At 34.5% G+C, this 17,500-nt stretch overlaps 1 protein-coding gene across 4 annotated transcripts in view; it reads left to right on the top strand.

The window, feature by feature from the left end:
• The window catches only part of KCNMB2 (potassium calcium-activated channel subfamily M regulatory beta subunit 2), a 1,871,591-nt gene that overhangs the window by 1,851,334 nt on the left and 2,757 nt on the right, over positions 1 to 17,500 (top strand). For all 4 annotated transcript variants that reach the window (XM_044070129.1, XM_044070130.1, XM_044070128.1 and 1 more), the window contains one exon: positions 16,047 to 17,500. This exon is cut by the window's right edge and continues 2,757 nt beyond it. In XM_044070129.1, the coding sequence (XP_043926064.1) occupies positions 16,047 to 16,331 (285 nt within the window). In that variant the 3' untranslated portion in view covers positions 16,332 to 17,500. The remainder of the gene's footprint in view (positions 1 to 16,046) is intronic.

Here is a 17,500-nt window from a genome sequence, read left to right as displayed (position 1 = left end):
TTTCACTAAAGCAAGGAAGAAACATTCAGAAGAAATTAAAATTTGTAAATGATTTGTTTAATAGTTCTAACTGTTGTAAGTAATTTTAACATATGGATATAAAGGGTATAGTCTGTACTGCTTTTAATATTTGAAATGTAATAGTCATTTTTTCTTGACATTACAAATTCCCTTATGAATTTTATTAGTTTCCAGTGTTTGGCAACATTTAAGTTGAAGTGTTTACTGCCTCTAACGTGTCAAATTCTTTGTTTACCTGCTTCTTTATGGTGCACCCTTCTAATGCACAAGTGTGGCTTTTGTGCTAATTGTTACACTAGTCTAACTGAGTTACGTTTATGCGGCTCAAATATTGTTGCATTTTGTCATCTCTTTTGTTCAGTTTTCGTCTGTTGTTTGTGAGATTAGCATATTTTGTCATACTTAAACCACTAGTAACTATGCATTAGACAATCAGCAAATAACAGTCAATATACCAGTAATGGAGCTTTGCAAGACCCAGGGAATAACCTTCTGTGAGTTATTGTGAGTTACAGTTCCCTACATGTTTAAATTGAACTCTTAATCTTGTTAGCAGGCACAAATTCTTTATATACAAAATAATGTGTAGTTCTAATGGAAATAAGGCAGTGCACCAACATTAATTGTGTTGACTCCAGTATTGCCAACAGTACATACCTCTCAGCCATACTGAATTCCTTGGTAGATACCAGTTTTGATGGCAAAATATTGGGGTGCCATGAATTCATAAGTGGCTCCATTAATTTACAAATTTCCCGAGGCTTTTTTAAAGTTTTTTTTGAGCAAATTTATTCTTGACGTCATCATGTGAGGGCATGTGCAATGACGTCAGCTTCAGAGGCAGCCTGTCAGAATACAGGGCCATTATTACTTAATTTAACTTGCAGACCTGCTTCACTCCAAGATAAGGCAGGAGATTACATTGTGCTATTTCATAGTATTTAGCAGTTTTGATTATATATTTATTATACTTTATAGTTTAGAGAAATTCTGCAGGCTTCTGTTAAGCTTTATGTGCATACGAGAGATTAACTTGCAGACTGGGTGCCGGGTCCACTCCATGGTAAGGCAAAAGTTTGCATTGTGTTGCTTCACAGTACGACTTTTGAATGACAGTTTGAATTTGATTGATTCTGCAGGTTTCTGTTAAGCTTTATGTGCATTAGTGATTCTGCAAGCATCTGTTAAGCATTATGTGCATTAGTGATTGAGCAGGCGTCTGTTAAGCTTTATGTGCATTAGTGATTCTGCAGGCTTCTGTTAAGCTTTATGTGCAACTGCATACTTAACGGCAATTTGGATTTTTTTATGCAGTAACGGCAGTTTGGATTTTATAGTGATTCTTTAGTAATGGCAACTTTACAGAGAGAGAGGGGTGCATGTCTATAGTGACTGCCTGCACTTAAAGGAGATTACTTGGCACTGGCAGCTGTAACGGCAGTTTGGATTATACATTATAGTAATTGATTCTGACTTCTAAGATTTTACTCAGCACTGGCAGCTTTAGTAACAGCAGTTTGGATTATACATTATAGTGATTGATTCTGGCTTCTAAACTTTACTCAGCACTGGCAGCTTTAGTAACAGCAGTTTGGATTATACATTATAGTGATTGATTCTGGCTTCTAAGCTTTTACTCGGCACTGACAGCTTTGGTAATGGCAGTTTGGATTATATGTGATTGATTCTGCAGGCTTCTAAGCTTTAGGATGCACGAGACAGTATTTTATGGCAGCTTTACAGAGAGGGGTGTGTGTTTAATGGAGATTTACTCATCAGTAGCTCATACATACATTAGAGGTGTGTGTGTGTGTGTGTGTGTGTGTGTGTGTGTGTGTGTGTGTGTGTGTGTGTGTGGGTGTAGGTGTCACAGGTGGTTAGAGTAACTGAGACTCAAACCCTATACCTTGGGTACAGGGAGCAAGCGTCTAAAGTCTCTACCAATACCACCACTCTTAGAAAAAGAAATCTGGATAAAGTTATAAATAATGGGGGACAATTTTTAAATATTGCTCTTACAAATGTAGAAAGTCGATAGAATAACAGGTTTTACATTAGCATGAATTTTCTGAAGAGTATGAAGTCTGAAACTCAAATATCTGGCATTATCTTCTGATCTAAATCTTCAGTGATTTGCTAGAAAACCACAATTTTATGGAAAATGGGCTGAAAATATGAGGCAATAATCTGTACATTCTGCAGAAATCTGTACAGCTGAGAAGTATGAGTTAAGTCTATACTTCTCAACTGCCCAAAGTTGCAGAATGTACTTTTGGTCTTTTCTTCTTAACATTTGTGGTTTTCTGGCAAATCATCGAGAATTTAATTCACTAAATAATAATAGCCATTTAAGTTTGTCTTCCTATCTTTCAGGATATACATGGTAGCACAAAACATTTTATTCTAGCAACTTTGTCCCCCCAATAAATTTGGGCTTTTTCTAGATTTCTTGTGCTGCGTAGTTCTTCAGGGGGAGAGAGGTTTATTGCTGCTTGTGTCAAAACTGTTTGTGCTAGTAGCACAACAGGTAGAATACTTGCTTTTAATGCAGAAGGCTGTGAGTTTTACTCCCACAGTATATAGATGGATTGCTGATACTATGTTGCACTTTTAAAGGGGGTGGATGCTGCAGTCCTGAGAATGTCCTCTTTGGCAGAGATACCTAGTAAATATGAACCTGTTATCAGTTTGCCATCCATTACCTATTGCAGTAGTCCTAGCTTATCATTTTGTTTAATGTAACATAGGCAATATATGCCTCAAGGGCAACAGGCACTTTATTCGTAGATGAAACAATGAAATATAAAGTTGTTTGCTAGCAGCAACCTCTTCATTAGTTACAGACTTCTTTAATATTGAATCATTTGGATGACTTTCACTTCTGCAGAGATTGTGTGATACTGATACTGGTAGACTGTAGAAGTTTGAGTAGACTTTTAATATGGAAATGTTCCGAATTGGGCAGTTAGTCATTATTGATTCATGTATTTTGTTTTATTGCTTACTGGAAAAATGTTCAAAACAATAAATTTAAAACGCGCTCAGCCTCTAACAAGTGTGCTGTATTAAACAAGGAATATAGTTTAATACAATCCGGAAGGTGTATCAAAGAACACATGTATGTTTTGTGTGCAAGGGGCCTATAATTTGAAAACATAACAGCCCAGAAGTAATCTTTATCCGCCACTGGCCAGATGCATTTTCTTTGAATGTGAGTTTCAAGGGGACAGAAGTTTTAATGCTAAGTCTATTCTCATTGTGCAACTGTATTGCTTTGATTAGCAGATGTCTGCTAGTGTTTGTGCTATAAAATGTAGAATAAAAGTTTTCAATGAAATCCAAATAACCATTGTAGACGTAAAGCAGTATGCACATTACAGTGTTTATGGTAAATAGGGCAAAATAACCAAGTAATGGAACATTGTAATGTCTGTGGGGGGAGGACCCCATTTGACCATGATTTTGTGACGGGGGAAGGTCAGCAAGCTCAGATGGCCCAGGGCAGCTCAAACTCTAGCTATGCAACTGATCAGTAGGCCATGGAGAATGACTTTTTGAGGTCCTATAATATTGTTTTGCTAAGATTAGAATATTTCCTACCATTAAATGGCCTACTTTTACCACAAAACCCACATACTGCAAGTCACCAAAAACAAAATCCTAAGGTTCATCATTTTCTCCCTTCCCACTGAACATCATTGCTACACATTTAAAAAAATGGTTACAATTTACTAAAGAGTCTGTGGCCATAGTTTGGTTGTCTGTTCTTCAGTTTGCATTTGAAAGTTGGTATCCCACAATTTCAGTGGAGTGGGTGGGGTTACATAATTATGTATGCAAATGTTATGTTAATCAGCCTACAAATTTGAACCTATTTTTCATGGACCTTTGTCCAGATTTTTGATGTTTCCAGATTGAGAGGTATGGCCAACACTCTTCCATCATAAGTCAACTTATTGGATGCCCTCAACATAGACAAATACTATTTTTAAAGTCATAGGGATGTTTGTGTTTCTTTCTTCTGCATAAAGTTTAGTTTTGTATTGATAAAAAAATTATTTGACTTTTCATTTATATCTTTTAATTGAATGGTTAAAATGGCTTTATACAGGAAATATCAGTAGTCATGTGTCTTTAGTAGTGATACATTGTAAGGTGGATTGTAAACTGGCTAAATAACATAGTTAAAGTAACAGGTGCTATCTCAAAAAGTAAGAATGTAACTAGCGGTGTACCCAGGGGATCAGATCTGGGACCCTTCCTGTCTGCAGTATATTTCTCTAATCTCCAAACAGCAAACCAAGATCTCATGCTAATAAAATTTACTGGTGACTCTAAGGTTGGTGTTATTGTCAGATCAAACCCTGATGCATGGCCTTACAGCAAGAACTAAACCTTACAAATCAATGGTGTACTGAAAAATGGCTTAAATTAGATTAAAAAAAAGTGTAGCATTGTTACTTTTGAAAATAAAAACTTCGGTCTTTCTCTAACCTACCATATAGCTTGGACTCTACTCTAAACTGATAAAGCAATTAGGGATCTTGGCACCTTGGTCAACAACTTCCTCTCTTCTGACTAACATATAGCATCAGTAGTCAGGAAATCCTTTTATTTAATACATCTGATATCTAAATACATCTCACTCAGGCCAAAATAAGTTGTCATCTTTTTGTACTCAGCTGTAATTAGATCAGTTATTAAATACAATGTCCTTTTTGCTATATCCCTGCCTAGTCACATCACATAATTAATAAGGCCCCAACAATTCCTCATTAAAATTATTACTGGCCTAAAGACTATTGGATACCAAGACAGGCTATAGTCTTTATTTCTATACTATGTCTATTCCAGGCTGTTTGGTAGGAATGTGTGTCTTGTATTCTATTCTATTAAAGCTCCAACCCTACTGGATCATTTTCACCACTTTCATCACCCCAAGATTAACAGCTCCACAAACACTAGATCTAAAGTCTTAAACTTCTGCCAAGATATAAAACATGCAGGAAGTACACATTTGTTACTCCATATACACCTCATTTCCTGGAATAAAAGTTCACTAGGACCCTCAGAGTTTGAATTAATGTGGGGGTCTATCTGTGCAAGGCAGTACTGCTAGAAGGTAATACACATAAATCATATTTACTTAAAATTGGAAAACAAATAGAAGAAGAATGCCTTTGGGAAATGCAGGGAAAGCATTACCACAATATTTGGGGATCCTAGTAGGCAAACCTTGGATGGCGACATGTGATAACAATCTGTCCCTTATGGTTGAAAAGTTTAAAATATACTGGGGAAAAAGACTGCAACCTTCAAAACACTAAAATGGAATGGTGTTACCACATCTGTTGTTTACAGTAAGAGTTCTAATTCTACGTATATTAACTACATGAACGTATTAACTTAAAAAACTAAAAAAAATACTCATTTAAAAATTATACTATCAATTAAATTACTCCTAACAAATTGTTTAATATACTTCCCAATTTTGCAGTACATAACTTTTGTACACTTTAGATGGATACTTGATTCTTAAGACATGGAACCTTGGTCGGCATTCAGCCTAAATTGCCACACCAATTCATGATCATGGTCTATTCTCCCATTCACTATTCGTTTGGAAAAAATAGAGAAGAGTCCAAGAGGTGGTAAACGAGGGAATAGAGGGAACATTGTAAACTGGTCTGACAAGTTAGGTTGAATGCCACCAATGTCCTAGGTCTTAATGATCATATATCCATCTCAAGCAAAACAAAGTGATGTACTACAAAGCAGTGAAGAATAAATAGTTTGTTAGGAGTAATTTAATTGATAATGCAGCTTTAAAGGAGTGCGTTTATATGTTTTTAAGCTAATGCATTCACATAGTTAGCGTACATTGACTTATTTCATAGAATAACAACATTTGTACAGCTTTAAATATAGGTATGATCATCTCAGTCATCATCAGGTCACTGATTTTATGAATTCTGATTGGTTAATTTGAGTGTCACATGTTATATTACATTTTAAATTAGTTGTGTATTGATTTGTAATCTGGCCATTCTGACTTTTGAAAGGTTTTGTGAAGATGATTTTAAAACCATTACAAACAAGAATATGCAGTTTCATAAGTTGTCTTCTACAGAGAAAAAAAAACATTAATAGACTTCTCCAATAACCATGACTTTGTTGTTGTGAATCCAGGTGAAGGTAAGTGGGTTGTTCTTATGGGCTCTGAAGATTATTCTATTTGAATGTTGTCAGTGCTGTGCAGTGATTCGGCTTATAAGAATGTGTCGGTGATTCTATCATGATTGACAGAATTTTAGTTTAATCCCTTTCTTACCTTGTAGCATGCTTAAATATGCATGGCAATGTTTTAATTCTGTCCACTGTTCTGTATATTTGATGAATCTCTTTGGGATAGAGACTAATCTTTAATACCAAAATGTTACAGTAATGTTGTAATTTATGCTTCTCTTATGGGTCTACTGAAATTCTTGGAGGATTAGCCTTGAGATTATATCTAAATTTCTGGTTCTGTAGAGCAAAATTCTTTTCATTTTTTCTTATTTTTATTTATTTGGCCTTTGTTTACTAGGAAAGTTCAACTGAGTTAAGCTAAAATCCTTTTAAGTGGAGGCATGGGGAGAAAAGCTCCTCACATTTTTTACAGAAATTATCAAGATTACACATAGCGAGTAATGGTGAATGTGGAAGAGAGGTGAAGAAGAGAGTACAGGCAGGGTGGAATGGGTGGAGAAGAGTGTCAGGAGTGATTTGTGACAGACGGGTATCAGTAAGAGTGAAAGGGAAGGTCTACAAGAGTGTAGTGAGACCAGCTATGTTATATGGGTTGGAGACAGTGGCATTGACAAAAAGGCAGGAGTCAGAGCTGGATGTGGCAGAGTTAAAGATGTTAAGATTTGCAATCAGTGTGACTAGGATGGATAGGATTAGGAATCAGTATATTAGAGGGTCAGCTCATGTTGAACAGTTTGGAGACAAAGCAAGAGAGACAAGATTGCGTTGGTTTGGACATGTGCTGAGGAGGGATGATGGGTATATTGGGAAAAAGATGCTAAGGATGGAGCTACCAGGTAAGAGGAATAGAGGAAGACCTAAGATAAGGTTTATGGACGTGGTGAGAGAGGACATACAGGCGGTTGGTGTGACAGAGCAAGATGCAGAGGATAGGAAGAAATGGAAAGAGATGATCCGCTGTGGCGACCCCTAATGGGAAAAGCTGAAAGAGAATGATGATGATCAAGATTACACATAGCAAGACAGTATACACACATTATACAGACATTTACAGAGTACATGATATTTTAAACAGTGTGCATACATTTGCAGAGTACATACATGCATATTTAACTAGTATATGTATATTTGCAAAGCATATCAGAATATAAATAGTATGTTGTATTGTCTATCTAAGGTGACCTTATAAGTCTAAAGGCCGGATTCATGAATGCCTACACTAAGTGTACACTCCTTTGAATGAAATTACAACAAAAGCATAACTGCTTCCTTGTTCTTCCTAATTTTAGTTTTCCTACTGATTTTCTTGCAGCCTTGAATATCAAGGGGTATTCATAACGATTACCACAAAGTGTAGACTATGTGTGCACTTCTTTCTGAATGAATAGAGAGAACAAAAAAAAATGTGATAGGGATGCTCTTGAATACAGATCATGTACACTTAGTATAGGGATGAATCAGTCTTTTCCATTTGGAGGTATGGCAGGTAAAAAGCCAAACAAAAAAATTAACAACAACAAAAACAAAACGTATATAGATTATAAGCCATGTATTTTTGGTACTTCTTAGTGACATTATTTTTATGGTTAGTATTTAGACCCCCAAACTTTAGGGGAAAAGAGAGAAGAAAATGGGAGGTATTATAGTTTTGGTTGATGTATCTAAGCTAGAACAGAGAGTGGAGTAAAGGAAATAGCACAGTAAGGCAAGATATTCATGGATACATAGGTATATACAAGGTTAATGACCACCAGAGCATTAGTAAGCTTAGCAGTGCAACCCAACTCCATTGTGTTCCCATGTACCTTGGGTGTCTATTAGTAAGATTATGTAATTCTGAGGTGGCTAAAGGCTTTGTGGGGGTATGTTAGTCAGCTAATATTTTATTTACAGTCTGCCTCTGTTCATTAGAGATATGAGGGAACAGACCAGAGGTGAATTTATGATTTTCCACCCAATGGTCAAGGTTACACTTGAATAGAGTAAGGGATGAACTCTTCTTCACATGTTTGCAGAGCCTATGCCATAGTGTGGGGATCCTTTGAGACACATATTGGTCTTGGCAGTAGGTTCTATTTATGTTGCAGGCAAAGTTTAAATCCTTAGATCTAGTGTTTTAGTGATGTTTATTTTGCAGATGTGCAAAAGATCCATAAGGACTGGATCTAAGGGTGTCTTATATGCCATGGATAGATTGTCTCTCAGTAACCTGTAGGAGACTAAGTGTAAAGACAGGGACTTAAGGTCATCTGTGTAGGACAGTTTGTTAATACCCTGGATTCTCCTGGTGAAGAAACTCTGAGTATTCCAGCTGTTGCAACTGCCTGACCAGGTACATGCTGAAGGGGATATTGTACTCAATGATGGGTCTGATAAGGGTTGAGTAAGTGGCACTTTAACTTCCTTGGACCTGGATTCCGTACTGTTGCTTATAAGTTGGGAAACATAGAATGACTTCTTACTGTGCTGGTTACATGTTGGTTAGAGACCAGATTGTTTCTGGATCCCTAACTGTTAGGTAAACTCTTAAGAGGTTTTCATCAGTGGACAAATTAGCTTGTGTGGATGTTTTCCCAAAGGGTGCAATGATGCATTTCTTAGCAATGAGTTTTGTTGATCATTTTTATGATAATACATTCCATGGCTTTACAGATTAGACTTGTCAGAATGATAAGTCTATAGTTTCTGGGGTCAGTTTATAGACTACCTTTGAGAAGAAAGAGATGACTGTAGCAGTCTTCCATTCACTAGGTATGTAACTTGTTTTGAGGATGTAGTTGAAAAGTGTCTTAAATGGTCCTGAAATGTCATATTTTAAGCTATTTAGGAAGCAACCTGGAATACTGATGGAGCCCTTTTAGACAGTGCTTTGGGCATTGACAAGCACTGCCAAGACCTGTTCTCTTCTGAAAATTTGTTGGGATATGCTGGAAAGGATTTCACAAGGCGTAGCAGGGGGGAGTGGTGGACGGTAAAATTTGAGCTAAATTTGTCAGCCAGCAGATTTGTTATATCTCTCTGCTCAGTGAAGCTGGTGCCATTTACCACCAGTTCAGCACACATCTGTGTGTTACCTGTAAGTTTCAGACATAGCTGAAGAAGTCCTTGTGGTTATCCTTAGAGGCTGTCCTTATGTCTGAGTTAGCCTAGTTTAATCTTACGTTTCTTGTTTACTTTAATCGGTGAGCTCCTTTCCTTTTCATTTGTGCCGTGACTTTTCTTTTTGTTATATACCCTGTTAAGGCTGGCTTTCTAACAGTGTGGTTTGCTTTTCATGTTTATTATGGACTTACTTCTGGTAGGTAGATGTGTACACATCTCTGTTACATTTTTGATTAGGATAAACATACAGCTTTTGGCCTGCAATTAGAAAGTTAAATTGATGTAACATCTTTGTGAAAGGATATCATAAAATATTTTTTTTCTAAATTGTTGCACAGTGTATTTCACCATGGGAAAGGAAATTGATTCTGCTGCAGTTTAGAAATATTGAACTGGTAGATTGTCTGGGGCATTGGTAATGTGTTTTAGCTTATGGAGGAGTTTTTTGATCATATCAAATTTTGAATTAAAGTTAACTTGCCTGGAAGCTGTAGAAGAAAGTTGAAAATAAAAAAGATTTTCAAAACTTTTCAATGTGCCCATAATATATGCTATGACATTTATTATTGTGGTTATCTGCTTTGTCTGCTGTTTATACACCTATACTAACATTAAGAATATTGGTAATCTAAGAAATATAAATGTGTTTTGTCGTCTCCTTACTCTTATGCTCTGCCCAAATGTTCCAGTGTTGTGTATTAGTCAGTAATTGAGCTACTCCATACCACTTTAGGTCTGGTAACTTATACCAAAAACTTGATCTATCTTGAAAAAGGTTAATTCAGTTTATGTGTGGTGAGCTAATCCTCCGTAAAACTCCACTGGTTTCCTTGTTATTCAGTTATATAGATGAAAACCCATACAAGAGGAAGCATTTCAATATACATGAAAACAACCCATTTTGCTTTGGCAGAACATTTTTCTTGTATCTAATTTCCGTACTGTTGGGAAGGAAGATTCCAGTGATCTGTTTTCAAAGAAAAAAATGGTCTAGTTAAATGTTTTCCCAAGGTCAAAAAGAGGTTGGCCATATCCTATCCATAAACATATTTCACTTTGTTGACTAGTTGTACAAAGACCTCTGGAGAGTTTGAGAGCTCAGACATAATACTACACAATTAATAATATTCTGTTTGTATCCTAAAGGTTTTCTGTATTTCTTTTCTGCACAAATGTAATATTTCTGCTGAGGCTAATCATTAATAGAAAGAACTGCTGTATATTAATGTATAATGCTTATAATACTTATAAACTAATGTGGATTTTTTTATCTTTTGCAATGCCGCATATATCATAGGTTCATTGGTAAATACTAGCTTATCAGTTACCGGCCTATTTCAGGCCTACCAAATTACCAGAGATCATACTCATCCCCGTATCTTGTATCTGAAGTAAAAACCTTAACCATTAAGCCAACACTACCCTTCTTTACCAGTTTAAAAATCTTAGGGAGCATCACTCAAAACCAGTGCCAGATCTGTGAGCTGTATCCTCTTAGTAAATATATTCATTGTAAAAACTTACAAACATTGATTAAAATGAGGCAGCTGTCTCTGTGAAACAAAACCAAATTAGTAATGAAAAATAATGTGTAGAATAAATATTCCTAAGAAATCTATTAAACATTTTCAATAGGATTTTGTAATTAGTATTTAACAAAGAGTTTTGCCTAAATTATCCAAACTTGGATTATATTGTTCTTCTTTTATTACCTGTAATACTTTTGCAAGACTTTGGTAAGGAATTATAATCCAGATAGGATTACATATAAGCATATAAGTCAAAGAATCAAAGAAGCAAGCTCCTTCTCAAATGTCTTATAGAATTCTGAATTTATTTTATCTGGGCACAGGTGTCTTATTAGATTTTAATTTCTTTATTGGCCTTTCACTGTCCTCAGTTGCTAACTCACTAAATTCTGCGCAACAAACTATTAATTTAATATTCTTTAAAAATAAGTCCAGCCCTTTTTCACTATAACAATCTTGGTTAAACAAATTATGATATTGCTGCAGTGCTATTTTTGTAATTTCATCCAATCAGTGATACTATTTACTTTCATTCTCTATTTTTGTATTATATGATTTTATACAATTTTTTATTCTTAAGTTTGTACATCAACAGAATTCTAGTGTTGTCAACTTTATTGTATTACATCTTATTCTGAAATCTAATTGAATTAAATTTATATCTATCTGTCTATCCATCTATTTATCTATGGGTCTATGTCATGTTGTAGAACTTTTAAAAGTTTGAATACCATATGGTCAACACTATATGTTTGAACTTTAAAAGTTTGAAAACGTAATAAACAAAAACACAAATAACTTACCTAAAGTTGTAAGCAGGGGGCAAGCCCCTCTGCACCCCCACACCCCCACTACTTAAATATACCAACTCTGATATTGCACTACATTGCAGGAAAGGGAAAGCTTCCCTTATGGAGATCTCCATTGAAACGTTCAAAGTTTTACAAGTTTGAACATATGGTTTCGACCATATGACATTCGAACTTGTAAATGTTCGACACCTTGAATGGGACCCTCTATGTATCTACCTATCTATATGATTTTCCTTTTTAATATCAACCATTTCAAGAATTAATTCTCCAACATAACTGGTAAAAGAGCTTGAAATACAGCTAAGTGGCCTTTATAACCTTACCTCATCATGTTATTAATAATTCAATCAATGCCAATGTATCTTTTCATCTCTGAAGCTGAGAAATGTATAAAATCAGCTCGTGCTCTGAAAAGTAATATATTTATTTTCATTATCACACAAAAGTTAAAGTATGGTATCCCATAGTCTTTCAACAAATGTTGAATCAGTATGGTATATATTATTAAAAGCTCTTAGAAATCTAAGTGCATGATACATAAATTTTGCAGTATTATTGCCTGTGGAAAATGACTTGACTAGTTTTTGAAAAGCACTTTTTCAGGATATTATTAGGTCAGTTCTAGAAATGGTCATATTTTTAAAAATCAACATTCATATAACCCTATATACCAAGATTAACATTCCTCCAATTGTTCAGAGAAACATTCACAATTTGCCATAAAACTTTGCAAACATTTAGGATGTGTCCAGTAGGAAGAGAAGGCAACTTCATTTGACTTGCATTGCTTAGGGTCCAAAACATTTTTAAGTCTCCAAATAAAATTATATTATCTGAAAAGAGAACATTTAAATATCTTGTAAGTTATAAAGTCTCAAAGGTGATCAAATAGAGCATATACAGTAGAGTGTGTTTGTGTGTGTGTGTGTGTGTGTGTGTGTGTGTGTGTGTGTGTGTGTGTGTGTGTGTGTGTACTATGTGTTTATTATGCATTTATTTTACAATATCAACTTACCATTACATCAACATTTAAATCATTGAGCCCAGATGACAGACAGAACATAATATCAAAGTCTTAGAATACCAAAACAGCAAAATATCACAAACACGCATTTCAGCAGTAGGACAACCCCAACGTCTGCATCCCCATAAGGTGGACTGCACCTCCACCCCTGATAATTATGTATATACCAACTCCAAGATCTTACTACAGTGGAGAAAGGAAACCCCCCTGTGCACACTGTACCACAATGCCACACAACTCCTTACAGCCACTGTGAAATTATTTTGCCATTTTGCTGTTCTGGGATTCAGTATTGTGCTGCACTGATCATATTGGCTTGATGATTTAAACATCACCTTTATGGTAAGCTGACATTCTGAAGTACACAATTAGACTATATATATATATATATAAGAGAGAGAGATATATACACAAATAGATACACACACACACACACACACACACACACACACACACACACACACACACACACACACACACACACATACATTCATATCTTGACTTTAATCCTAAACTGTATTCAATTATTGTAGACTTGTGTACCACCAAAAACAGTGATACTTGCTTGTTCTCTTAGAAATATAACAAAAACTCTTAAGAATTTTTTTATTTTTCTCATTTTATTTAATCCATTTTCCATGAAATGGTGGTTCATGTGTGGCTCATGTAAACAATTTATAATCACTTTAAGTATTGTCATACTGCTATTTTAGAAAGACCATTCTGCACATTGATGTTGACAGAATATAAATTTAGCTTTGCAGCCTTTCTCTTAAGTTAATTGTCCATAATGAATTCTATGAATCATCCAGTGAATCCTTCTGTGACTTAATCCCATTTCTATATAAAAATGAAAAGCTGAAATCATATTAAACTCTACGACCCAGCATATAATAGTTGTATGACATCCTATAAAAGCTAAGATGTCTGAAAAGCTAATTAATATATATATATATATATATATATATATATATATATATATATATATATATATATATATATATTATATATATATATATATATATATTGTCTCTGGTGGTCATCTTTGACAATCATCCATAACAGATTATACACCTGCATTATTCTAAAATTTCTAATCCTTATATTACTGAGTGTGCTTCAACATTAAAATTAAACATTAAGTTTAAGATTTGTGCTGAACCACTCGAGTGTTTTGGAAGAAAAAAAAATGAAATACCTTTATTCTAATATTGGCATTTATAGCCTTATATACTACATCCATTTCTGCAGCTATGAAACTATTAGCCTAATCTGGAAAGAATGACCCTGACAAGCATAAAGGCCTCATCTCACCCCTTATTTCATGTGATCCATATTATTTCTAAAATGTAATTTATAGATCACATTTCTACAGTAACATCCCTGACTAAAGTGGAACAATTTTCTTCCTGAAGTGATTTGGACATTCTCTCCAGCTCCTCTTCTGCAAATTCAAAGGCTTCAGGCCATTCATCATTAGCTGTATTTTTGTGAGTGATTTGCTGCAACTGTTTAGGATTCTTTTGGTTACTACTACCGAAATATGAGATATCCTTTGCTGCAGTCTGAAAGGTTTACATCTATGTTATTGTATTAATCTTGGCAATTAATATTCGAGTCTATGGAGGAGCAGTGGAAGGAGTATCTTGCCAAAGAAGATCAGAATGAGTAAGTCAGCACAAAGCACATCCTCTCCCTTTTAGCTGTTTCAAAGCTACTGTTCAAATCATGATTATTCAGGACACATTGTGAATCAAAAGGTCTGTGCTGTAGCTCTGGCTACTTAATCCACAACATTTCATTAAAATAACCCTGTTCTATGACATTCAAAATGATGAAGAAGGCATTGAACTATGAACAAGAAAGCATAGGTATCAGAGTAGAAATAAAAGTGAAAAAGTCTTCTCTGTACACAGAAGAGCAAGAAGCTTCCAGGAAGTACAGAACATGATATATGATAAATGGTCCATGAAGTACAGATAATTTTGACAGGATGCATTAATATCAGTCTTGGGGTACCAGTTTCAAGTTTATAATTTCACATAATTAGAAAACATGAGTGCCTGATCCTACCTTCCCATCATACTTTTATTCTGCAAGATTACAAATTTGCAAATATTCTTGATGTATCATCACATAGATCCATACCATTTGGCAAACTTTCAAAACTAGTGGTATATGCCATGCATTTCTTAAATAAAAAATCAATAAAGAAAATAAACTCATTCATGTTTTTTGGATTTTTTATTAAGCATCAACAGGATTATTTAATCCAAAGCATGTAAATGTAATTTAGTCTGAATGCTTCAAAAATACTTGAATATGGTTTTACTAGATGCTATCAGGTTATATAAAATATGTAAAATGATTTTCATTATCAATGAAGACCAGATTGGAGAAGTCAAATCCGATTATAAATAAAAGCTCCGATTAGCAACTAGTTTAAATGCACTATTTGCTTAGCATGCTTTACATTAAAGTGCTGTTAATGTGGGTTTTTAGGTGTTACACTGGTTGTTAATGTAGATATTTCACGAGTGGCCTTTCTCAGAGCATAAAAGATTCATAATTTGTCAGTTTTTTTTGAGTATTTTCCTTTCTTTGAGGTATATCGATGTTGGAGTTAATGCAGAGATTAGGGATGTTAGGGTGCAGAGGACAATCCACTGCCAAAATATGTTTTTTTTTTTATTTTGTACAGTTGATTTTGATGTTTGTTCTCTGGTTATCTTTCTCTGTGTCAGGATCACTATTTATGGTCCGACAGTTGAATGGATTGACACTACTGTTTATTAGTTTTCATGAGACTCAAGATTAAGTCCACATTTTTCTGATAGGTATAGTCTTGCTTTTTGAAAGTCTTATATGACATTTAATGTAGTATGTCAGTATAAAATAACTGAAATAAATATCATTGACATATTTCTTTTCTTCATAATTATATTTAAATGGTAGTTTTAGTAGAAAAAGATGAAAAAAGCTTTGCAATCGTTGTTATATTTTCATTGATCATATTTATATTTTGAATAAAGTCTTGCTTTAATCACTTGGCACTTAGTTGTGTTTAGTCATTTGTCCTTTGAAATGTAGCAATTATAAATATCGGCATTTGACTTTATTTAGATTTCATATGGCAATATTTTAAAAATCCTGATATTTACTCAGTGTGTTTTCTTATGCATATGTATTTATTCTATTTTACATTTTTCGACACATTTCTTAATAACAATCTATTGTATAATATGCTAAGAATGAATTGACATGAAGTCTGTCTGGTCATACAGTTTATTCTTATTTGTTTTCTTCCAGTGTTCCTATGTACCAAAATGCCAAAAGAGCTACAATGAATCCTTATCATTTGTGGAAACCATAAGGGAAAATTTCAGACGATATCAACCTTTTCCTTGTTACTATGACCCAGAAGGAATAGAAAAAAATGTCATCTTGACTAGACTGTATGCTTCAAATGTCTTGTTCCATGCAATTTTCTGGCCATCCTGTGTGCTGTTTGGTGGAATCCTTATCGTTGCCATGGTGAAGCTCAATCAGTACCTCTCTTTGCTCTGTGAACAAATGCAAAAGATAAGCAGATAAAAACTGTTAGCATATTCTCCTTCTCGAAAGGAGAGATGAACTGTTATCCATTCTTCACCAAAGAACCTTAAGTTTATTATGATGCAGGTGTGTTTCTAAGTTTCTTAAAATACTTAATAGAAAAAAGCAATAATGTAAAAGATGCTTTATGTGTAAATCTGTGTTACATCCTTATGCAAAAACGTAGTTTATTATTTCTAAACAATAACACTGTGTCTTAGTTTGAAATTAAGTATAACTTTCTTCAGCCTTAACAAGGTTAAGTTTTACAAGTTGATGGCAGTCCATAGTACTTAATGCCACATCCTAAAGTTATTTACTGAATGGAATAAGAAGGCATTACTGGATGCAGATAATAACAATTTAACAATTAAGTTTGGTGTCAGTTATAGTCCAAATGTAACACCTATGAATGTGTATTCCTGCAGAAAATAATATGAATATTCAGACAAAGCTATTTAGAAGTAAAGGTCTAAAATTCCAAATGTCTTAAAAATACAAGTGGGATTTTTCCTGCAGCAGTACATGCCCATGTCTGTAAGAAAAAATATTTATACAAGTGAGAGTACAGTTGTAACCAAAGTATGCACCTGCAAACTGCTGGAGAGGCTGACTGTCTGCAACAAACTAAGATGTCTACAAACATCTATCAGGCTTTAAAGATTGTTTGTCTGGTGCTGAACATTAGTAAATAGAGAAGCAACAGTCAGCAGATACCTGAGCTCCTAGAAATATATACAAGCTAAGAGAAGACCACAGATATAGACTAATTCCAGTACAAAATCAGATTCTTTCTCACATATATCCTACAAAATTAAAATTATTTTATTTTCCTAAGTGTAGTTTAGAGATATGTGTGTGTGTGTGTGTGTGTGTGTGTGTGTGTGTGTGTGTGTGTGTGTGTGTGTGTGTGTGTGTGTGTGTGTTTGCAATCACACATATATACTCTTAAAGGGGAGACACAAGCTTGAACCTATACCTATAAATGTACGTTCAGAATAAAGAAGGACAAAGTGAAAAAGAAATGAAAATGAGAAAGAAATAAAGAGAGAGAGGAAATGAGAGATTAAAAAGGAGAGAGTGAGAGAGAACTCAGAAATATCATAAACACAGCAGTAGCCCGTCATTATACAAAGAAGGTTTAGATTAGTAAACATTTAATATATCAC

The sequence above is a fragment of the Protopterus annectens genome, chromosome 4.part1 (assembly GCF_019279795.1).
Source record: "Protopterus annectens isolate FY-2018-M chromosome 4.part1, PAN1.0, whole genome shotgun sequence".
In the NCBI taxonomy this organism is placed as follows: domain Eukaryota; kingdom Metazoa; phylum Chordata; order Ceratodontiformes; family Protopteridae; genus Protopterus; species Protopterus annectens.
The sequence above is the reverse complement of the archived record's forward strand: the minus strand, read 5'-3'. Positions and strand labels throughout refer to the sequence as shown.